This window comes from Pristiophorus japonicus, chromosome 5 (assembly GCF_044704955.1).
Source record: "Pristiophorus japonicus isolate sPriJap1 chromosome 5, sPriJap1.hap1, whole genome shotgun sequence".
NCBI lineage: Eukaryota > Metazoa > Chordata > Chondrichthyes > Pristiophoridae > Pristiophorus > Pristiophorus japonicus.
In genome coordinates, this window is record NC_091981.1 from 287,899,806 (window position 1) to 287,924,688 (window position 24,883).

General features: G+C 48.1%; 1 protein-coding gene across 3 annotated transcripts in view; it reads left to right on the forward strand.

The window, feature by feature from the left end:
* plcd1a (phospholipase C, delta 1a) overlaps positions 1-24,883 on the forward strand; it is a 142,151-nt gene that overhangs the window by 57,672 nt on the left and 59,596 nt on the right. For all 3 annotated transcript variants that reach the window (XM_070881769.1, XM_070881768.1, XM_070881770.1), the window contains exons 2-3: positions 5,209-5,373; positions 23,395-23,623. In XM_070881769.1, the coding sequence (XP_070737870.1) occupies positions 5,209-5,373; positions 23,395-23,623 (394 nt within the window). The remainder of the gene's footprint in view (positions 1-5,208; positions 5,374-23,394; positions 23,624-24,883) is intronic.

Consider the following 24,883-nt stretch of genomic DNA (forward strand, 5'->3'; position numbering starts at 1 on the left):
TCGTATTAAATGGTGGAGCAGGCTCAAGGGGCCGTATGGCCTATTCCTGCTCCTATTTCTTATGTTTTTATGACACGACCTGCGTTTGAAGGAAAGTTAATTCAAAATGAATCTACGGAAATATTATTGCAATGAACGAGCGGTAAATCTATGGAACAGGCTCCCTAGGGAGATGGTGGAAGCAGATCGTGTTGACTCATTCAAATTCAACTTGGATAGACTTCTTTTGAAAATATAATTTTGGGATACAGGATATGAGTAATTTGAGACATGACGTGGCGAGTGTAGCATTGTTTGGGAGGAACAGGTGACTTTGGTCCTATGGTTCCCAAAGTGCTCCACCTCTAGAGCTTTCCTCACCTCGTGTCTGAATCTGTTGCAGACTAAGTGATAGAGATTGATTGCTGTCATTAGTCAACAACATTATTGTTGCACCATGTGACTACCATAGAAACATAGAAAATAGGTGCAGGAGCAGGCCATTCGGCCCTTCGAGCCTGCACCACCATTCAATATGATCATGGCTGATCATGCAACTTCAGTACCCCACCCCTACCTTCTCTCCATACCCCCTGATCCCTTTAGCCGTAAGGGACACATCTAACTCCCTTTTGAATATGTCCAACGAACTGGACTCAACAACCTTCTGTGGCAGAGAATTCCACAGGTTCACAACTCTCTGGGTGAAAACGTTTCTCCTCATCTCGGTCCTATATGGCTTACCCCTTATCTTTTAGACTGTGACTCCTGGTTCTGGACTTCCCCAACATCGGGAACATTCCACCTGCATCTAACCCTGTCCTGTCAGAATTTTATAAGTTTCTATGAGATCCCCTCTCATCCTTCTAAATTCCAATGAGTAAAAGCCTAGCTGACCCAGTCTTTCCTCATATGTCAGTCCTGCCATCCCGGGAATCAGTCTGGTGAACCTTTGCTGCACTCCCTCAATAGCAAGCACGTCCTTCCTCAGATTAGGAGACCAAAACTGCACACAATACTCAGGGTGTAGTCTCACCAAGGCCCTGTACAATTACAGTAAGACCTCCCTGCTCCCTATACTCAAATCCCCTCACTATGAAGGCCAGCATGCCATTTGCTTTCTTTATTGCCTGCTGTACCTGCATGCCTACCTTCATTGACTGATGTACCATGATACCTCCCCTTTTATTAATCTGTCACCATTCAGGTAATAACCTGCCTTCCTGTTTTTGCCACCAAAGCGGATAACCTCACATTTATCCACATTGTACTGCATCTGAAATGCATTTGCCCACTCACCTAACCTGTCCAAGTCACCCTGCATCCTCTTAGCATTCTCCTCACAGCTCACACTGCCACCCAGCTTAGTGTCATCTGCAAACTTGGAGATATTACCTTCAATTCCTTCGTGTAAATCATTAATGTATATTGTAAATACCAGGGTGATAGAAGGCGAGCTAAATGGACCTTGGTCTTATTCCATCTAACAGTTCCTATGTTCGGATCTGAAACCTCCAGCTGCTGAGGGATGGGCATTTTCATCACAGCTCCAGTGTAATCTGTGCTGAGATGATTGGCACCAACCTCAACATCACAGTGAAGCAGACACTGCTTTGCTGCGACACTAAAGCTGGTGTGCAATTGCACCCTTCCTTTTCTAAGCAAGCAATTAGCTTGAGTCGCTGAGTAGCACTCTCCCTTCTGAGGCAAGAGGTTGTGGGTTCAAGTCCCATTCCAGAGACACGAGCACATAACCTCGACTGATGCTCGCGGTGCAGTACGGAGGGAGTGCTGCGCTGTCTTTTGGATGAAATGCGAAACCGAGGCCCTATCTCAGCTGGACACAAAGATCCCATGGAACTAATCGAAGGAGAGCAGGGATATTGAATATTTATCCCTCAATCAAAACTGATTAACTGCTCGTTTGTTTTTTTTGCTGGAACCTTGCTGTATGTAATTTGGCGGCTGCGTTTACTTACAAAACCATGATTGCACTTCAAAAGTAATTGATTGGCAGCGAAACACTTTAGGATATCTCAAGGTCATGAAAGGCGCTGTAGAATTGCAAACTCCTTCAATTTACAACTCTACCACCCTGTTCAGTAGTTGCCAGCAGTAATTACTCTGTTGGCCCCTGTTACTAATTTCTATTCATCATAGGCAGTCCCTCGGAATCGAGGAGGACTTGCTGCCGCTCTAAAAGTGAATTCTTAGGTGGCTGTGCAGTCCAATGTGGGAATTACAGTCTCTGTCACAGGTGGTTGAAGGAAAGGGTGGATGGCGAGCCTGTTTTGCCGCACGCTCCTTCCGCTGTCTGCGCTTGGTTTCTGCATGCTCTGAGACGAGACTAATATTACTTCAGCCACCCCCCCATTTTTGGTCTTGTATCCACCTTGCAGTGAACTCATCTGTGCAATCAACTCCCAATGAAAAGGCCCCTGTTAATATTGGTGGAGAAGGAGCAATATGGGGGGGGTGACTATTTGACAAGAGGTCCCAGTCAATGGAAAACTCTGGATCAACAGAGCTGATTAAATATAGGGCAAATCAGCGTCGTCGGACTATAAGGCATACTAAGAAGTTGTAGCCTTGTTTAGGCCACTGCCGAGACTGCATTTGGAATATCGTGTGCCATCTTTGGTAGCTTACTGTTGGATGGGGTGTAGATGACATTTACAACACTGAGTCCGGTACTGTAGGATCAGGGCATAGGTTTAAAATGAAAGGTTTGAGCTCCAACAATAATGACTTGCTTTTGGACATTCATTTAACAGATGCCAGGGTGCTTCACAAAGGGGAAATGGAGGCAAATGATGGGACGCAAACGGCAACTGATCTTGCTGATTAACTCCTTCAAAAAGGAGCTGGATAAATATCCAGTTGGTCATAGCGTCTCCCATTTCATCCACTCAGCAAAGCACGATTCTTGACTCTGATCAGAATAACATCTGGCCTCGCACCCATCAGATCCTGGTTCTCCACAGTCAATGTTCACATTTTCCAGTCTGCAACAAACTTGTCTTGTCTCCGGGATGTTTCCATAGCGAAATACATCTTTACATAGACTGGCATTTCACTTGACTTGTATTGCCCCCACCCAGTGAACTGCCCTTTAGCCTGGCTTACTGACTACCAGGAAAGAAAGAAAGACTTAGATTTATATCGCACCTTTCACCACCACCGGATGTCTCAAAGCGCTTTACAGCCAATGAAGTACTTTTGGAGTGTAGTCACCGTTGTAATGTGGGAAACGCAGCAGCCAATTTGCGCACGGCAAGCTCCCACAAACGGCAATGTGATAATGACCAGATAATCTGTTTTTAGTGATGTTGATTGAGGGATAAATATTGGCCAGGGCACCCAGGATAACTCCCTGCTCTTTGAAATAGTGGCCCCGAGATCTTTTACGTCCACTTGAGAGAGCACCCCATTAACCTCTCATCCGAAAGACGGCACCTCTGACACTGCAGCGCTCTCTCAACACTGCACTGGTGTGTCAGCCTAGAGCTATGTGCTCAAATCCCTGAAGGTTGAACCCACAACCTTCTGACTCAGAGGCGAGGGTGCTGCCCACTGAGCCACAGTTGACACACAAATGGGTGGACTGGCCTTTAGCCTGACTCCTATCCTTCGACCAGTTCTGGGTGGCCTTACCAGGGGTTATGTTCCTGTCGGTATAGCTCTTCCGGTGATGGGAGCACACAAGCTTTCCCATCAGGTCTGGGTGCAGTCTCCAGGGAATGAGGATAACTAGGGACAGTGCAACAGATACTGCCAGTGCAGCTCACAATCCCAGAAACCGATTCGAAATGGGAAAGGGCAATGTGCTCCCCAGTCCTCAGACAAAACGTGTTTTAGAGCTGCTGGGTATTGGTGCTTGTCCAGTTTGGATCGAGAGTGATTGGTGTCTGGGAGCTGACTGCTGCCATTTACCTGACTGAGTTCACAGATCTCTGAAGGTAGCAGGCCAGGCAGATAAGGTGGTTAAGAAGGCATATGGAATACTTGCCATTATTAGCCGAGGCATAGAATACAAGAGCAGGGAAGTTATGCTTGAACTGTATAAAACACTGGTTAGGCCACAGCTAGAGTACTGCATGTAGTTCTGATCACCGCATTACAGGAAGAACGTGATTGCACTAGAGAGGGTACAGAGGAGATTTACGAGGATGTTGCCTGGACTGGATAATTTTAGCTATGAGGAAAGATTGGATAGGCTGGGTTTGTTTTCTTTGGAACAGAGGAGGCTGAGGGGAGACCTTATTGAGGTGTATAAAATTGAGGCCCAGATAGAGTGGATAGGATCTATTTGCCTTGGCAGAGGGGTCAACAACCGGGGGGCATAGATTTAAAGTAATGGGTAGAAGGATTTGAGGGGAAATTTCTTCACCTAGAGAGTGGTGGGGGTCTGGAACTCACTGCCTGAAAGGGTGGTAGAGGCAGAAACCCTCATCACATTTTAAAAGTACTTGGATGTGCACTTAAAGTGCCGTAACCTACAGGGCTATGGACCAAGGGATAACTCTAAATGCGGCGAGGTCGGGGCGAAGGAGCGGCGAGCGACTGTGGAGGGATGTGATCGGGGCCCAGGGGAGGCGTGAGTTTGGGGCCAGAGGCCCAGGGGCAGCACGGGCCCAGCCCACACTGCGATATGTGCGCGCATTAGATCAGTGCAGCAGAGCTGGTCTCCAGTTGTCTTGGGTAACCCTTGCCACTGGACCAAGACCTAGCTCTGTCAAGCCCGTGTGGTGGTTGGTGTGCAACGGCCACCGCATATTAAAAAAATCCACGCACAGGCATCTTCCACCCTTCACGATGTAGTTCAGGACTTGGAATATTATCATTGAAACACCTGTGAACTCACCCTTTTTTGGCGTGGAAGCAAGTCATCCTCGTTTCGAGGGATTGCCTATGATGATGATGGACCATGAGCTGGAAAGTGGGATTAGGCTGGATAGCTCTTAGTCGGCCAATGCGGACACGATGGGCCGAAATGGCCTCCTTCCATGTTTTAAATTTCTATAATTCAGCTCGCTTTATCCCAACGGCAGCACCTGGGAAATATTGTTCACATTCCACCGGATCATTGTTCAAACACCAGGGTAAAAGCAGCTTTAGTTTGATGGAGCACTGTGCACGCGATTATTTGCCCTTCCTGCACCCTTCCCTCACCCTTCTGTCCTTCCATCAACTCTTTGACTGATTTGTCGTTTCTATTTTCCTTTCAAGGCTTCATCAACGATGAAGATCTGAAAGTCCTGCTGAAAGGCAGCCACCTGCAGAAGATCAAATCCAGCTCGTGGATGAAGTCCCGCTTTTATAAGCTCCAAGAGGACTGTCGGACGGTGTGGTACGATTCGCAAAAAATCCTGAAGACGGCCAGGGCCCAAATCTGTGAGTCTGTTCGGGAAGCTTTAGCGCAATGTTTTTTGTTTTTCTTTTGATAAAAAGGCGCGGCGATGGTAGGCAATCCGCCCAAAGCGGGAGAGCGGGAAGTGAAACCAAACCCAGAGCAAGTTACATTTATAAAGCATCTTTCAAAGTTACGCCTGCGTGCTTCCCAGAGGGGGACCTGCTGCTGGTAATTGTAGAGAGCTAAGGGGAGGTGAGCGAAAAGGTAGGGGAAGGGGAGCAGTGAGGTGGAGGGGTGGTGAGTTTGGTGCAGGGAGTTCAGATCACTTGATGGTGATCAAGGTCTCCGTAACCCGGGCGCTTGGGTGAGCAAGGGAAATGTCAGCAGCTGGAAAGGGTGCCTGTGTGAACACTGGTGAGGAAAAGCGCCAGGGGTAGTCTGTGACGCACCCATGGTCAAATAGCCTGCTTGCCAAGGCTCGCAAGGGCAATATTTTGGGGCAAGGTTGTGGAGGGCTGATGGCAGCCACGGAGCCATGCCCCAGCGGAGTGAAGGGGGTCCATTCACTTCACCATGCTGTAATAGCTTACGCTTCCTCCCTCTTCTGCCGAGTTCCTCCCTGTCCTCCCTAAAGGCCACTGACTGCAGGCTTGGGGACAGCTCCACGGGTCACTCCAGTGGTTGGCCATCCCGCCCCCACCCGGGCCTGGACGGTAGGCGGGCTATTCGACTGCTTGGCTGCCCGCCTCCCCACGTTTCCTCCTCCGACAGCGATACGTGGGGTCACTGGAACGCGTTCAGGAGCGGAGGCCCTGATCGATTTGCCCACTCCCTAAGCCGGACAAGTCGGAGGGGACGGAAAAAAACAGAAAATGCTGCAAAAATACTCAGCTGGTCAGGCAGCATCTGTGGCGAGAGAGGAACAGAGTTAATGTTTCAGGTCAGTGACCCTTCGACAGAACTGGGGACCTTGCCTAGTCCGTGTGGCTCAGCTGGCCCCTCCCTATATTAGCCGGCTGAGTCACAGTGAACTCGCTGACACTAAATTCAACAGCGTCTACTTGCTAGAAGATTAAGGGGGATCAAATTGTGGTTTTAAAGATGATTGAAGAATTTGACAGGATATTACATTACACATTGTGTAGAATATATAGCACAGGAACAGGCCCGACTGACCATGCTGGTGTTTATGCTCCACACCATCCTCCTCCCATTCCCCTCTTCATCACTTACCCTAGCAGCCATACCCTTCTTTTCCTTTGCCCTCGTATGTTATCTAAGTTCCCCTCTATGCTAATCAGAGAGAAACTTGCTTACGCAGCGAGTTGTTGTGTTCTGGAACGCACTGCCTGAAAGGGTGGTGGAAGCAGATTCAACGGTAACTTTCAAAAGGGAATTTGGGTAAAAAGCAGGGGAGTGGGACTAAATTGATAGCTATATCAAAGAGCCGGTACAGGCACGGGGGACTGAATGGCTTCCTTCTGTGCTGTATCATTCTATGATTATATGAAATTGTTTTGTTTGGTGTGGGGGGGGGGGGGGGTGTCCAGAACAAGTGAGCATGACCTTAAAATTAGAGCCAGGCCGTTCAGGGGTGATGTCAGGAAGCACTTCTTCACACAAAGGGTTAGTGGAAATCTGGAACTCTCTTTACCGCCCCCCCCTACAAAGCTATTTGAGACTGAGGGTCAATTGAAAATGTCAAAACTGAGATAGATAGGTAAGGGTTTTATTTAAGGGTTACAGAGCCAAGGAAGGTAAATGGGAGTTAAGACACGATCAAATTGAATGGCGGAACAGGCTCGGTTGGCTGAATGGCCTCCTGCTGTTCCTATGTTTCCTCATGCTCACAATGCAGGAGTGTGTGTTGTCCTTGATCAGGCAAAGGTGCTGGTGAGGGCAGACCTTGTACTTGCTGTACCCTTGAGCTCCACTTCAGCCCTGTTTCAACACTGCGGAGGCCGCAGCAGTAACTGTTAGAATTTAGTTGTGTTCGGCAACAGTGGACTCAGCCCTTAGTCAGCACGGGAAACGGCCGCTGCCTCCGACACTCCACAGTAACAGTGGTCCCATCCACCAGAGTATTGGCACCGTTCTCTCAATAACTTAACATGGGCATGAAACTCGACCCTTGGGAACACACCCACAGCAATCCTGGGCGTCTTGGAATCGGGTTAAAGTGTATTCCTTGTCTGTGGAGTTTCAACACTTGCATTAAAATAAACCTTTGGGCCTGTCAAATCATTGAGGATAAACCCCCCCCCCCCCGCTCCCCCCCACCTCTCCCAGTCTGGGGATATCAACCATCCAGGATTGCCCACGAGTCTCCAGCAATTGAAGATTAATCCCCCGGGAGAAAAATCAAAAGAATATTTAAAAAAAAAAAAGTTTTTATGAACACTTGTGTTTGTTAGTTGTAAAAATGTTGGCGACCTGACAGTCAATCTGGTAACGAAGAGACTGCTCGCTATCCAGTAGGCCGTGGCAAGGCCTTGCGACACGAAGCTGGACGTGTCCAATGGCGGGAGCGAGAGGGGCGGGGCAGTTGAAGGGAGGAGGTCCTGTGATGAAACCTCCAGGAATACATCCGGCCAGAGTTGGTAACCCTCCAGCCACCACCACCATCCATCTTGTTCCTGCGTCCCCCACCTGTTCATTGGATAAAACTGAACACAGTGATTTACTACGTGCCCGAAATGGCAACCATTTTCCCCACCGCAGCGTCCCGTACAGCAGCAGGAATGTGTCTGCGCAGATCTTGGCGCGGGGGGGGGCGGGGGGAGGGGGTTCTTCACTTGGCTTTAGTGCACTACTCTGTCGCTCTCTTATTTCTCTCATTCTTTGTCCGGTTTCCTCTCGTGGGAGGTGCCGGCCCTAACTGAGGCAGAGGACCCCAACTACTGACTGCCCCCCCACCACACCCCCTTCCAGTACCCAACACTAATAGCCGCGCTTCATGCATGATCCTAAGCCGAGAAAGTGTTAGCAGTTTGACCAGGGAGTGCATCACAAGTGAGGTGGATCTCCTCACCTTTTTTAATTTATTTATTCAATCATTGGATTTTGGCGTCGCTGCCAATGCCAGCATTTATTGCCCATCCCTAACTGCCCTTGAGAAGGTGGTGGTGAGCCGCCGCCTTGAACCGCTGCAGTCCGCGTGGTGAAGGTTCTCCCACAGTGCTGTTAGGGAGGGAGTTCTAGGATTTTGATCCAGCGACGATGAAGGAACGGCGATTATATTTCCAAGTCAAGATGGTGTGTGACTTGGAGGGGGTGGTGTTCGCTTGCACCTGCTGCCCTTGTCCTTCTAGGTGATAGAGGTTGCAGGTTCGGGAGGTGCTGTCGAAGAAGCCTTGGCGAGTTGCTGCAGTGCATCTTGTAGATGGTACACACTGCAGCCACGGTGCACCGGTGGTGGAGGGAGTGAATGTTTAAGGTGGTGGATGGGGTGCCAATCAATCACTTGGTGTCTTCACTCCCCCCCCCCACCCCCGGAGGCATTGGCATTGCTGGCGGAGCCGGAAGTGATTGTCCGTCCCTATTTACCCTGAGAAGGTGAGCCGCCACCTTGAACCGCTGCAGCCCGTGTGGTGAAGGTGCTGCCACAGTGCTTTTAATTCTTTGTAGCGTTTCGACACAATGGAGTGGCTTGCTAAGCCACTTCAGAGGGCAGTTTAAGAGTCAACACTGGAGACACATATAGGCCAGACCGGATAAGGATGGCAGGTTTCCTTCCCTAAAGGATATTAGTGACCCAGTTGGGTTTTTAACAACCATCCCAACAGCTTCGTGGTCACTTTTACTGACACCGGATTACCGGATTTTTATTTTTCGATTTCTTCAACTGAATTCAATTCTCAAGCTACCACGGTGGAATTTGCACACGCTCGCACACAGACACACACATAACTTGCCCACATGCACGTGCATACACATGCTCACATAGGCACACAGCCATAGGCACAGAGACAGATACACAGCCACAGAGAGAAGGACACATCGATAGACACAGAGCCCAGTGTGGTCATCCTGTAATACCCTGGACTCCTGGAGCTGTGAAACCCATTGCTTTAATAAAAACAGCAACTTGCATTTATGTAGAGCCTTTTAGTAAAAGGTCCCAAGGCGCAAAGCGGATGGAGTCTATTGACATTGAGGATTTAGATGGGTCTGAGCATCTCTGGAGGCAGCGACGACATAACTATCTCTTTGACTGAGCTGGTGCTGAAGGCTGAACGGCCGTCGGAGATTGCACTGGGCTTTGAACACTACACCAGATCCAAAGGTCTCCTTGCCTTGTTAATGCAGCAACAGGCAGCACATGGGGCTCGTGCCTTCAACGCTACTTGTGGGTGTGAACGGACTAACTCCCATGCAGCTTTCGTCCGTGGCGATCCACATTATGTGGGTCCAGCATCTACCCTCAGGACGCCGACCTCACCTTGTGCTTGCAGCCCGACATTGGCTCCTGGTCCGGCAGCGCCCTGATTTCAAGATTCTCACCCTTGTGTTCAAACCCATTGATGGCCTGGCCCCTCAGTATCGCTGTGACCTCCTCCATCCCTACAACCCCGAGATCCCTGCGCTTCTCCAATTCTGGCCACTTGCGCATCTCGGATTTTAACCATTCCACCATTGGAGCCCGTGCCTTCAGCTACCTCGGCTCTAAGCTCTGAAATTCCCGCCCTAAACCTTACCTTCTCTCTCTCTTCCTTTTAAGACGCTTCTTAAAACCTACCTCTTTGATCAAGCTTTTGTTCGTCTGTCCCAATATCTCCTTCTGCCGCTCAATATCCTTTTTTGTTTGATAATTGCTCCCTTGAAGTGCAATGGGATATTTTCACAATGTTAAAGGCATTATATAAATGTAAGTTGTTGCTCTGATGAACCTGCTAATTCAGTTTGATGCATCAACTTTGAATCATAGAAACATAGAAAATAGGTGCAGGAGTAGGCCATTCAGCCCTTATAGCCTGCACCGCCATTCAATGAGTTCATGGCTGAACATGCAACTTCAGTACCCCATTACTGCTTTCTCGCCATACCCTTGATCCCCCTAGTAGTAAGGACTTCATCTAACTCCCTTTTGAATATATTTGGTGAATTGGCCTCAACAACTTTCTGTGGTAGAGAATTCCACAGGTTCACCACTCTCTGGGTGAAGAAGTTTCTCCTCATCTCGGTCCTAAATGGCTTACCCCTTATCCTTAGACTGTGACCCCTGGTTCTGGACTTCCCCAACATTGGGAACATTCTTCCTGCATCTAAACTGTCTAAACCCGTCAGAATTTTAAACGTTTCTATGAGGTCCCCTCTCATTCTTCTGAACTCCAGTGAATACAAGCCCAGTTGATCCAGTCTTTCTTGATAGGTCAGTCCCACCATCCCAGGAATCAGTCTGGTGAATCTTCGCTGCACTATCTCAATAGCAAGAATGTCCTTCCTCAAGTTAGGAGACCAAAACTGTACACAATACTCCAGGTGTGGCCTCACCAAGGCCCTGTACAACTGTAGCAACACCTCCCTGCCCCTGTACTCAAATCCCCTTGCTATGAAGGCCAACATGCCATTTGCTTTCTTAACCGCCTGCTGTACCTGCATGCCAACCTTCAATGACTGATGTACCATGACACCCAGGTCTCGTTGCACCTCCCCTTTTCCTAATCTGTCACCATTCAGATAATAGTCTGTCTCTCTGTTTTTACCACCAAAGTAGATAACCTCACATTTATCCACATTATACTTCATCTGCCATGCATTTGTCCACTCACCTAACCTATCCAAGTCACTCTGCAGCTTCATAGCATCCTCCTCGCAGCTCACACTGCAACCCAACTTAGTGTCATCCGCAAATTTGGAGATACTACATTTAATCCTCTCATCTAAATCATTAATGTACAATGTAAACAGCTGGGGCCCCAGCACAGAACCTTGCGGTACCCCACTAGTCACTGCCTGCCATTCTGAAAAGTACCCATTTACTCCTACTCTTTGCTTCCTGTCTGACAACCAGTTCTCAATCCATGTCAGCACATCCATACCCCCAATCCCATGTGCTTTAACTTTGCACATTAATCTCTTGTGTGGGACCTTGTCGAAAGCCTTCTGAAAGTCCAAATATACCACATCAACTGGTTCTCCCTTGTCCACTTTACTGGAAACATCCTCAAAAAATTCCAGAAGATTTGTCAAGCATGATTTCCCTTTCACAAATCCATGCTGACTTGGACCTATCATGTCACCTTTTTTCCAAATGCGCTGCTATGACATCCTTAATAATTGATTCCATCATTTTACCCACTACTGAGGTCAGGCTGACCGGTCTATAATTCCCTATTTTCTCTCTCTCTCTTTTTTTAAAAAGTGGGGTTACATTGGCTACCTTCCACTCGATAGGAACTGATCCAGAGTCAATGGAATGTTGGAAAATGACTGTCAATGCATCCGCTATTTCCAAGGCTACCTCCTTAAGTACTCTGGGATGCAGTCCATCAGGCCCTGGGGATTTATCGGCCTTCAATCCCATCAATTTCCCCAAAACAATTTCCCGACTAATAAAGATTTCCCTTAGTTCCTCCTCCTTACTCGACCCTCTGACCCCTTTTATATCCGGAAGATTGTTTGTGTCCTCCTTAGTGAATACCGAACCAAAGTACTTGTTCAATTGGTCTGCCATTTCTTTGTTCCCCGTTATGACTTCCCCTGATTCTAACTGCAGGGGACCTACGTTTGTCTTTACTAACCTTTTTCTCTTTACATATCTATAGAAACTTTTGCAATCCGCCTTAATGTTCCCTGCAAGCTTCTTCTCGTACTCCATTTTCCCTGCCCTAATCAAATTCTTTGTCCTCCTCTGCTGAGTTCTAAATTTCTCCCAGTCCCCGGGTTCGCTGCTATTTCTGGCCAATTTGTATGCCACTTCCTTGGCTTTAATACTACCCTGATTTCCCTTGATAGCCACGGTTGAGCCACCTTCCCTTTTTTATTTTTACGCCAGACAGGAATGTACAATTGTTGTAATTCATCCATGCGGTCTCTAAATGTCTGCCATTGCCCATCCACAGTCAACCCCTTAAGTATCATTCGCCAATCTATCCTAGCCAATTCACGCCTCATACCTTCAAAGTTACCCTTCTTTAAGTTCTGGACCATGGTCTCTGAATTAACTGTTTCATTCTCCATCCTAATGCAGAATTCCACCATATTATGGTCACTCTTCCCCAAGGGGCCTCGCACAATGAGATTGCTAATTAATCCTCTCTCATTACACAACACCCAGTCTAAGATGGCCTCCCCCCTAGTTGGTTCCTCGACATATTGGTCTAGAAAACCATCCCTTAGTGTGAATCGTAGTGTGAAACGGCACACTGGGCCAGTTCATCGAGGCGGCCTACTGTTCCCGTTCCCAAGCCCACCTAGCGCAGCGCATTACTTAAATAAGAACATAAGAAATTGGAGTAGGCCATACGGCCCCTCGAGCCCGCTCCACCATTTAATACTATCATGGCTGATCTGATCATGGACTCAGGTCCACTTCCCCGCCCGCTCCCCATAACCCCTTATTCCCTTATCGTTTAAGAAACTGTCTATCTCTGTCTTAAATTTATTCAATGTCCCGGCTTCCATAGCTCTCTGAGGCAGCGAATTCCACAGATTTACAACCTTCTGGGAGAAGAAATTTCTCCTCATCTCAGTTTTAAATGGGCGGCCCAAGATTATGCCCCCTAATTCTAGTCTCCCCTATCAGTGGAAACATCCTCTCTGCATCCACCTTGTCAAGCCCCCTCATAATTTTATGTTTCGATAAGATCACTTCTCATTCTTCTGAATTCCAATGCGTAGAGGCCCAACCTACTCAACCTTTCCTCATAAGTCAACCCCCTCATCTCTGGAATCAACCTAGGGAACTTTCTGTGAACTGTCTCCAAAGCAAGTATAGCCTTGCTTAAATATGGAAACCAAAACTGCACGCAATATTCCAGGTATGGCCTCACCAATACCCTGTATAACTGTAGCAAGACTTCCCTGCTTTTGTACTCCATCCCCTTTGCAATAAAGGTCAAAATTCCATTGGCCTTCCTGATCATTTGATGTACCTGCATACTATCCTTTTGTGTTTCATGCACAAGTACCCTCAGGTCCTGCTGTACTGCAGCACTTTGCAATTTTTCTCCATTTAAATAATAACTTGCTCTTTGATTTTTTTCTGCCAAAGTGCATAACCTCACACTTTCCAACATTATACTCCCATCTGCCAAATTTTTGCCCACTCACTCACAAAGACCACCTGCATCCGGCCAGAGCACATGATGTGCAGCACCCATACCAAGAATCGGGTCTGCGGGATTGGGACTGGTCTTGGGGTTCTAAATCCCCCAGCTCACTGGCACTGTGGGAGCACTGTCACTGCAAGAACGGCAGTGGTTCAAGGGGAAGGCCCACCACCACCTGCTCGAGGGCAATAAATACCAGCCTTGCCCACGTCCCGAGAGCAAATGAAACCGAGGCCCGAGCAAGGGGACAATGTAAAAGTGGGAGAGGGGAGTTATGTAAATTACTCTGACATCCTGGATTTTGAGTAAACCCAGTTACATAGAATTACACAGGATATACAGCACAGAAACACGCCATTTGGCCCAATCAGTCCATGTTGGCATTTATACTCATTTGAATCTCCTCCCATTCTTCCTCATCTAAATCTATCAGCATAACCCTCTGTTCCCTTCTCCTTCATCTGCTTGTCTAGCCTTCCCTTAAATGCAGCAATACTATTCGCCTCAACCACTCCCTGTGGTAGCGAGTTCCACATTCTCATCACTCTCTGGGTGAAGATGTTTCTTCTGAATTCTTCTGAATTCCCTATTGGATTCCTTGGTTATTATCTTGTATTGATGGCCTCTAGTTATGCTCTTCCCTGTAAGTGGAAACATTCTCTCTGTATCCACTCTATTAAAACCTTTCAGAATTTTAAAGACCTCTATTAGGTCACCCCACAGCCTTCTTTCAAAGAGACGAGAGACCCAGCCTGTTCATCCTTTCTTGATATGTATACCCTCTAGTATCATCCTTGTAAATCTTTTTTGCACCAACTCTGGTGCCTCTAGATCCTTTTTATAATCTGTGACCAGAACTGTACACCATACTCCGTGTGGTTCTACAGACTCCGAGGCATTGTTGCTTGGCCGAGGTGTGGTGCTGCAGCTCGCTTTCCCTCGGTGACCCCGGCAGGTGTTTGGTTTCAGCTCATGGGTTGGGCCCACTGCTCTGAGCCAGGTGAACCAACGCCAGTCGCCCAGTCAGAGGTGGACAAGTTGCAGAGCCGTGCACACCCTGGGGCAGTTATTAGAATGTAGCCACTTGGGTTAAACACCAGCTGAACGTGACCAGGAGCTTTAATCCGGCTCAGTGGTGTGGTCAGCCAAGCGGCTGCCTCTTGGCAGTCCCAATCCGGCATGGGGAGGGACAGAAGATTCTCTGTAATTGTTTGTAAAGCTGCTTCTCGTACTATGAGCTCACACCCACTGTGTTTGCTTTCATTTCAACCAAGCACAAATACTTAAATCCTGATATCTATCTATTAGAAACATAGAAACATAGAAAATAGGTGCAGGAATAGGCCGTTCGGCACTTCGAGCCTGCACCACCATTCAATAAGATCATGGATGATCATTCACCTCAGTACCCCGTTCCTGCTTTCTCTCCATACCCCTTGATCTCTTTAGCCGTAAGGGCCATATCTAATTCCCTCTTGAATATATCCAATGAACTGGCATCAACAACTCTTTGTGGTAGGGAATTCCACAGGTTAACAACTCTCTGAATGAAGAAGTTTCTCCTTATCTTGGTCCTAAATGACGTACCCCTTATCCTTGGATTATGTCTCCTGGTTCTGGACTTCCCCAACATCGGGAACATTCTTCCTGCATCTAACCTGTCCAGTCCCGTCAGAATTTTATGTTTCTATGAGATCCCCTTCATCCTTCTAAACTCCAGTGAATAAAGGCCCAGTCGATCCAGCCTCTCCTCCATATGTCAGTCCTGCCATTCCGGGAATCAGTCTGGTGAACCTTCGCTGCACTCCCTCAATAGCAAGAACGTCCTTCCTCAGATTAGGAGACCAAAACTGAACACAATATTCCAGGTGAGGCCTCACTAAGGCCCTGTACAACGGCAGTAAGACCTCCCTGCTCCTATTGTCAAATCCCCTAGCTATGAAGGTCAACCATTTGCCCCTTTCACCGCCTGCTGTACCTGCATGCCAAACTTCAATGACTGATGTATCATGACACCCAGGTCTCGCTGCACCGCCCCTTTTCCTAATCTGCCACCATTCAGATAATATTCTGCCTTTGTGTTTTTGCCACCAAAGTGGATAACCTCACATTTATCCACATTATACCGCATCTGCCACGCGTTTGCCCACTCACCTAACATGTCCAAGTCACCCTGCAGCCTTTTAGCGTCCTCCTCACAGCTCACACTGCCACCCAGCTTAGTGTCATCTGCAAACTTGGAGATATTACACAGGAATCTATTTTAAAATTCACAGGTCTGTTCCCACTTCCTGTTTGCAAAGCCATACTTCCTGTTGTAACACATTTGTGTCAATTTCCCCCCCCCCCCCCCTTATAAATTCCTGTGTCCACATTTATAACGGAAACTCCCTATGAAGTGGAAAATTTTGCGTGACTACGGGAAAAGAGCAAGGGAGAGGTACTAATTGGGCAGCTCTTTCAAACAGGGAGTGGGCACGATTGGCCGAATGGCCGTCTTCTGTGCCACAAATTCTGTTCCTAGCCACCGACTCCATCCCTCTTCCTGGCCCCTGACCATCCTGACTTGGAAATATATCGCTGTTCCTTCATTGTCCTGGAACTCCCTCCCTAACAGCACACGAATTGCAGAGGTTCAAGAAGGCAGCTCACCACCACCTCAAGAGCAATTAGGGATGGGCAATAAATGTCGGCCTTGCCATCGATGCCCACATCCCGGAATGAATTTAAAAAAATCACAGTAAAGACAAACGAGGAAAGAGAGCGAAGTAGAGAGATCAACTACCGATGCCACTTGACATTGTCCTGCGGCCCATTAATACGTTTTAGGTGGTAGCTTGGTATAGCGCTCGCACCTGCAACTAGGGATGGGTAATAAATGCTGGCTCACCAGCACTACCCACATCCCGCAAATGAATCAATAAAAATATGTAAAAGTTCCTCACGAAAGCATGCTCCAGCTAGAAAGGTTTTAATAAGTAGATCAAACGTTACAGGTCAGGCAATCAACTAATTAAAAAGCAACCCCTAGCACGCTTCACAATCCAGAAAGACCTGTCTGAGCATTCTACAATAAGAAGGAAAGTGCTGCGGGGGGGGGGGAGGGAGGGAGGGAGGGAGGGGGGAGGGGGGGTGGGAGGGGGGGTGGGAGGGAGGGAGGGGGAGGGAGGGGAGGGGAGGGGGGGTGGGAGGGGGGGTGGGAGGGAGGGAGGGGGAGGGAGGGGAGGGGAGGGGGGGAATATATGCGGTGGGCATTGAGCATGGAAGAGCGAGCAGGTGGATGGAGATACGAGGACAGGCAACTGAAGTGATGTCACTCTGGAAGAGGAGGGATTTGAAAGCATCTAGAGAATTCCAGAGGCAGGAGGAGTGAGGCTGAATGAATGATGGCAGAGTGGAGGGAGTAGGGAAATGAGAGGAGGCGGCAAGGGCGGGTGTGCACTGTGCTGTAGAGGCAGGAGGACCTCACTAAGATAGGGTGGGCCGAGGAATTTGAACATCGCGATGGGAGCATCGCCGCCCTGGATGACGGGGAGCTGGGAGAGGGTGGGACCTGCGGGCAGTGACCCGGGCTGCAGCGTTGTGGATGGGTCAAAGCTTATGGAAGCTTGATGCGAGGAGGGCAGGTAGCAAGGCACTGGAGAAGTCAAGTCCAGAGGTGATTGAAGCATGGACTAGCGTTTCAACTACATTTATTTTATATAGCACCTTTACCGTAGTGAAACGTCCCAAGGCGCTTCACAGGAGTATTATACTACAAAAAATATGACACCGAGCCACATTAGTAGAAATTAGCACAAGGCTATGGATCAAGAACTGGAAAGTGGGATTAGGCTGGATAGCTCTTTGTCGGCCGGCGCGGACATGATGGGCCGAATGGCCGCCTTCCGTGCTGTAAATTTCTGATTGTATGGTCTCCTGGCCATGAGGTGGGGGTCAGGATAAGAATTTTTCGGCTTTTTTCACCCCTCCTGTTCCCCCTCCGTGGGTTTTTATCTGTTGATTATCTCCTGATTGCATGGACCCGGCTGGGTTAGGGGATGTCTTGCTCACAAAGCATAGGGCATGAGGCTGGATGGTCCTGTTTCCTTCTGGATTTTCTCGTACATTCGTATCAACACAGAGGAAAAAAATCCCCGGGGGCCGAAATTCATTCAAGGACTAAAGGCTTGGCTTGTGTGCTTGGCAGGCACGAACCAGGGGCATGATGGGAGTGGAAGAAATGGTACGTTTATCCAGCAATCACACTGGAATTCAAGGAATCCCAAACCAAGGGAAGGCAGGCGGAGAATTTAAAGGGGCAGGCACAGCTGGAATAGAAGAGCATAAAAACTGAGCAAATGGCTGAGGTTCCTTCTAACATTCGGGGCTGAGCTGGGAACGTAAGGAATGCGGAGAGTAGAAATCAGAGTGCAGGGAGTGCGGGATATTGTCTGGGTTTTTGATGGGAAGGGGACGGGGTGTGTAGGCGTTGCGTGTTATTAGCTGTTTCTGGGATCCATATGCGAGCAGCCTGTGACGATTGCAGTGTTTCTAAGACACTAGTCCACGTTGTGTGTCAGCCTTGACTCACTGAGTCACACTCTTGCCTCTGAGTCAGCAGTCGTGGGTTTGAGGCCCACTCCAGAGACTTGAGGATATAATCTAAACTGTCCACCCCCAGTGCGGTGCTGAGAGAGAAGGCTGCTGGCTCCGTTTTTTGGCTGAGACATTAAAATCGAGTTCCTGGAGTGGGACTTGAACCCACAACCTTCTGACTCCGAGGAGAGAGTGCTACTCAGTGGAGGCACTGAGCCACAGCTGACACTTATCAGTGCTGCAGGCAGAGTGAGCTTACCTCCGAACCTTACTGGCAAGTTTCTTTGGCTGTATAAAGAATTTAAATGAAGGAGCTAGCATTTTTATAGGGAAAGACCAGGGGGGGGGGGAAGTGAAACTAATTGACAGCTCTTTCAAAGCACAGGCACGGTGGGCTGAATGGTCTCCTTCTGTGCTGTAAGATTCTATGATCTTGATTCTATGCCCTTCACATCTTCAAAGCACTTCACGGCTAATGAAGTACTTTCGAATTGTTGTCACTGCTGTAATATAGGAAACGCAGCTGCCAATTAGTACACCAAGCTCCCACAAACAGAGTGGAGATAAATGACTAGATTTGTTTAGTGATATTGGGAGATCCTGAATTCTCATTTACACCATGAACATAAGAACATAAATAAAAGCTGAAGTAGGCCACCTGGCCCCTCGCGCCTGCTCCGCCATTTAATAAGCTGCTCTGATCATGGACTCAGCTCCACTTCCCTGCCCGCTCCCCATAACCATGTGGCAGCATTGGGTGAGATCAGGAACCATCCTTGCTGCTGACAGAGTACTGGAAACCCAGCAATGAACATTACTTGTGCTGAGTGGTTCCAGCTTTCTAGTCGGGGTGCAAGAGTGCCAGCAAGTGTTGGGGAGGGAGGGACAGCCAGTGTCAGCCGTGACTCAGTGGGTAACACTTTCTCCTCCTGAGTCAGAAAGTTGTGGGTTCAAGTCCCACTCTCAAGATACGGGTACATAAATCTAGCCTGACAATCCAGTGCAGTACTGAAGGAGCGCTGCACTGTCCATAGTGCCATCTTTCAGGTGAGACCTAAACCGAGGCCCCGTCTGCTCTCTCGGGTGGTTGTAAAAGATCCCATGGCACTAATTATCCCCGGTGTCCTGACCCAATATTTATCATTCAATCAACATCACTATATACGGATTATCGGGTCATTATCACATTGCTGGTTGTGGGAGCTTGCTGTGCGCAAATTGGCTGCCTCGTTTCCTACATTACAACAGTGACTAAACTTTAAAAGCACTTCATTGGTTGCAAAGTGCTTTGAGAGATCCTGAGGTCGTGAAAGGCGCCATATAAATGCAAGTGTTTTTTATTTTCAGTGAGCATTGGGAGAGCCAGTGTGAGATGGGGGGGGCGGGGGGGGTTGGTGAAGAATGTCAGCATTGTTATTTATTCTCGGGATCAGGGTCACGCTGGCACAGCCGCTTTTACTGCTTGTCCCTTTCAGAGCTGAGCAGATGTTGTGAGCCTTCTCCTTGCAGCCGCTGTGGTGACCGTGATCTCTCAATGGTGTTGGGTCGGGAGCCCTCCCGTGCTAGTGGGGTGGTATGTGGGGACGGGGACAAATCCAACCAGGGTGACCTCTTCCCAATCACAGGTTTAAAAAAACAAAATGCACATCTGGACATAAGGAAGACGGCAGGGTTTGGTATGTTGCCTTCCACAGTTCAATAGGCTGACCACACTTCATAGAATCATAGAAATTTACAACATGGAAGGAGGCGATTCGACGCATCGTGTCCGCGCCGGCCGAGAAAGAGCTATCCAGCCTAATCCCACTTTCCAGCTCTTGGTCCGTAGCCCTGTAGGTTACAGCACATCCAAGTACTTTTTAAACTGTGGTGAGAGTTTCTGCCTCTACCACACTTTCAGGCAGTGAGTTCCAGACCCTCACCACTCTCTGGGTGAAAAAAATTCCCCTCAAATCCCCTCTAAACCTCCTAGCAACTACTTCAAATCTCTGCCCCCTGGTTGTTGACCTCTCTGCCAAGGGAAATCAGTCCTTCCTATCCACTCTATCTAGGACCCTCATAATTTTATACACCTCAATCAGGTCTCCCCTCAGCCTTCTCTGTTCCAAAGAAAACAAACACAGCCTATCCAATCTTTCCTCATAGCTAAAATTCTCCAGTCCAGGCAACATCCTCATAAATAGCCTCTGTGCCCCATCTCATGCAATCACATCTTTCCAGTAATGTGGTGACCAGAACTGCACGTGAAAGAATCGCCACAATGGACAAGACACTGGGTGGAGAAGGGGAGTTGGTGGGAAGAGCGTGCTGTATTTTAAGAGGTTAATTTCCCTTTTAAATGGCAGTGCTCTGCAACTAGGGAACAGCCCCCTATTTATCTCTTGTCTCCTTTATCCATTTCCTGCAGGGAAAAATTCTGTTTGGCCGTGGTGGAACCTGCGGCCAGCTCTCTGTTCCCGGAGGCTCTTCATGCTACCCGAGTCCTCCCCCAACCAGCCCCCCCCCCCCCCCCCACCCCTTGTGTTTTCAGGAGATGCAGTTTGCTCCGATCCATCTGGGACTGGGAGGCGGCAGTCATCCGTAAAATGCCGCAAGGGATCCCAGGTTCCGTTTCCCGCTCCCACCCTGCGTCGCAGATGGAGATCGGTGACAGACGTTTAACCAATTGCCCGCTGATTGCTGCGTTGGTCAGAAGGTTCTGGGTTTTCAGACCCGCTCCTGACACTTGAGCGCCAAATCTGGGCTGGCACCCCAGTGCAATACTGAGGGAGCGCTGCACTGTCGCAGGTGCCGTCTTTCGGACGAGACATTAAACCGAGGGCAGGCCCTCTTGGGTAAATAGTAAAGATCCCATGGAGACCATTTGAAGAAGTGCAGAGGAATTCGCCCCAGTGACCTGGCCACTATTTATAGTCATTATCTAGTCATTATAGTGTCAGCTGTGGCTCAGTGGGTAGCACTCTCTGAGTCAGAAGGTTGTAGGTTCAAGTCCCACTCCAGGGACTTGAGCACAGAAATCTAGGCTGACAGTCCAGTGTAAAACTGAGGGAGCGCTGCACTGTCGGAGGTGCCGTATTTCAGATGAGATGTTAAACCGAGGCCCCGACTGCTCCCTCAAGTGGACGTGAAAGATCCCATGGCACTATTTCGAAGAAGAGCAGGGGAATTATCCTGGGTGTCCTGGCCAATATTTATCCCTCAATTTACATAATTACAAGATAATCGTTTTTTGTTATCACGTTGTTGTTTGTGGAAGCTTGCTGTGCACAAATTGGCTGCTGCGTTTCCCACATTACAACAGTGATGACACTCCAAAAAGTACTTCAATGGCTGTAAAACGCTTTGAGACGTCAGGTGGTCGTGAGAGGTGCTATATAAATGCAAGTCTTTCTTTTTTCACACGGCTGTTTGTGGGAGCACAACTGTGACTACACTTCAAAAGTACTTCATATTTCCTAAAGTGCTTTTGGGACGTCCTGAGGTTGTGAAACAGACATATACCGACTGCTAAATACTGTAGAATCTCTGGAGGAATATTCGAAAGGATATTAGGAACGCTAAGAGCATGAAAAATTCTTTGGCAAGTCAAAATTAAGGAAAACCCAAAGATGTTCTATAAATATATTAAGAGCAAGATCACTAAAGAAAGGGTAGGGCCTATTAGATACCATGAGGGTAATCTGTGTGTGGAGGCGGAAGATGTTGGCGTGGTTCTTAATGAATACTTTGCGTCTGTTTTCACAAAGGAAAGAGGTGCAAGGTCAGTTTCCTATCTGCGAGTGTGTGTGCACTGCTTCAGAAAGCTCGGAGGGAGTCAGGAAATCTGGCTGCCCCTGATAGCCCTGTTTCTGTTTTGGATTTGTGATACATCTTTGAATCACAGCAGGAACAATCTGACAGAAGACTTGTCAGTCCAGAGTGAGTCCTTATTGTTTTACCCTCGTACCCCTACGGCCCCACCAATGGCCACAATTCCATTAGAATAACGAGGTGATTAAGACAAGTGTTATGTTTCATACGAGTTATAACAGTGGCAGCAGCAGTTGCATTCGAGCTCTACCCGACAGTCTCCGATTTTTACACACAATTTTTAGCATCTGTCTTTCTCAGTAGTATATCTCTTCTCTTTGTCTCATGTTTTGATAGAGTTGTTCATAATCATGAAGGGTTTTAAAAGGAGTAAATAAGGAGAGACGCCTGCTCTGTCTCTATTCATAGGCTGTCTGTGTTGGGGGAGGACTTAAAAGGAACTTTCATTTATGTAGTGCCTTTCCCATCCGCGAGAGAAAGACTTGCACTTAAGTAGCACCTTTCATAACCACCAGATGTCTCAAAGCGCTTTATAGCCAATGAAGTTCTTTTGGAGTGTAATCACTGTTCTAATGTAGGAAATGCGGTAGCCAATTTGTGCACAGCAAGCTCACACAAACAGTAATGTGATAATGACCAGATCATTTTTTTTTAGTGATGTTGATTGAGGGATAAATATTGGCCAGGACAGCAGGGATAACTCCCCTAATCATCATCGCACTACACTGACGTGCGATCTTTTACATCCACCCGAGAGGGCAGACGGCACCTCAATTTAACGTCTCGTCCGAAAGATGTCCCCTCTGACAGTGCAGCGCTCCTTCAGTACTGCACTGGGAGCGTCCGCGTAGATTCAAGTCTCTGGAGTGGGACTTGAACCCATGACCTTCTGACTCAGGAGCAAGAGTGCTTCCCACTGAGCCACGGCCAAGTGCTTCACGGCCAATTAATTTATTTTGTATTCACTGTGGTTTTGCTGGCAAAAGCGGCTTCCAGTTGTGTATGAGCAACAAAATAAGATCAGTGAGCAGTTGATCTGTTTTTTGTGGTGGTGATGGTGGTTGAGGATTCGATATTGGCCAAGGGAGCTCCCTACTCTCCTTGGACTGGTGCCGTGGGATCAATTGCATCCAGGCAAAGGGAAGCCTCGGTTTAATGACTCATTCAAAACCATAATAGCACTTGCTGTAAACCTACCAATCCCACTCTCCCACGCTCACGGGAAGCCCCGTCTGAGATGGTGCTACAATACTGAGTCTCCCTTTGAGCTCCACTCTGCATTGTGTTGTGTTTTATGTCGCCTATCCATGTGGGTTTTTTGTTGTTGTTCAGAGTGTTACTGCAGATGATGTTCCGCCTTCTCTGCAAACTGATGTCCTCTTTGTCGATGTTCTCCCACAGTCTCAATCGATGACATCCAGGAGGTGAGGTCCGGTCACCAGACTGAGGGCATGCAGAGGTTCGCCATGGAGGTCCCTGCTGATCGTTGCTTCTCCATCATCTTCAAGGGCAGGAAGAAGAACCTTGACCTCATCGCCGCTGATGGAAAGGAAGCCAACCACTGGATCTTGGGCCTCAACAAGCTCAAGAAGAGAGACTCCACCATGAACAAGAGAGAACGACTGGACCAGTATCCTTTTACTGAGGGTCTCGTGTTCACCGGGGGCTGGGGGGTCGGGGAGAAAGTTAATGTGCTGCTTGATCGGCCCCTCATCCGCTAGGCTTAAACATCCAGCCCCCTCCACCACCAGCGCACCGTGGCTGCAGTGTGTACCATCTACAAGATGCACTGCAGCAACTCGCCAATGTTTCTTTGGCACTCCAGCACCTCCCAAATCCGCGACCTCTCCCACCTAGAAGGACAAGGGCAGCAGGCGCATGGGAGCACCACCTTCTCTAAATCACACACCATCCTGACTTGGAAATATATTGCCGTTTCTGCATCGTTGCTGCCGCTGGGTCAAAATCCTGGAACACCCCAACAGCACTGTGGGAGTTCCTTCACCGGGGGTTCCTGCAATGGTTCAAGAGGCGGCTCACCACCACCTTCTCAATGGGCAATAAATGCTGGCCTTGTCAGCGATGCCCACATCCCAATATTGAATTAAAAAAAAAAATAAAGACTTGCATTTATATAGCAGCTTTCACGACCACCGGACATCCCAAAGCACTTTACAGCCAATGAAGTACTTTTTGAAGTGTAGTCACTGTTGTAATGTAGGAAAAGTGGCAGCCAATTTGCGTACAGCAATCTCCCACAGACAGAAATGTGGTAATGACCGGATTATCTGTTTTTGTTATGTTGATTGAGGGAAAGACGGCACCTCCAACAGCACTCCGCTCCCTCAGTACTGCACTGGAGTGTCAGCCTAGATTTTTGTGCTCGCTTCTCTGGAGCACAAATTGAGACTTGGGATTATTATTATTAGTATTATTATTTTTATTATTATTAAACAGGAAAATGGAGACTTTGAAGAAATATTTTGTATCGGTCTTCACGGTAGAAGACACAAAAAACATCCCAATAATCGATAATCAAGCGGCAATAGGGAGGGTGGAACTTAAAATAATCATTATCATTAAAGAAGTACTCGGTAAAATAATGGGATTAAAGGTGGACAAGTCCCCTAGACCTGATGGCCTACATCCTAGGTCTTAAAAGAAGTGGCTGCAGAGATAGTGGATGAATTGGTTGTAATCTACCAAAATTTCCTGGATTCTGGGGCGGTCCCAGCGGATTGGAAAATCGCAAATGTAACGCCCTTATTTAAAAAAGGAGGCAGACAGAAAGCAGGAAATATAGACCAGTTGGCTTAACGCCTGTCGTTGGTAAAATGCTAGAGTCCATTATTAAGGAAGCAGTAACAGGACGTTTGGAAAAGCATAATTC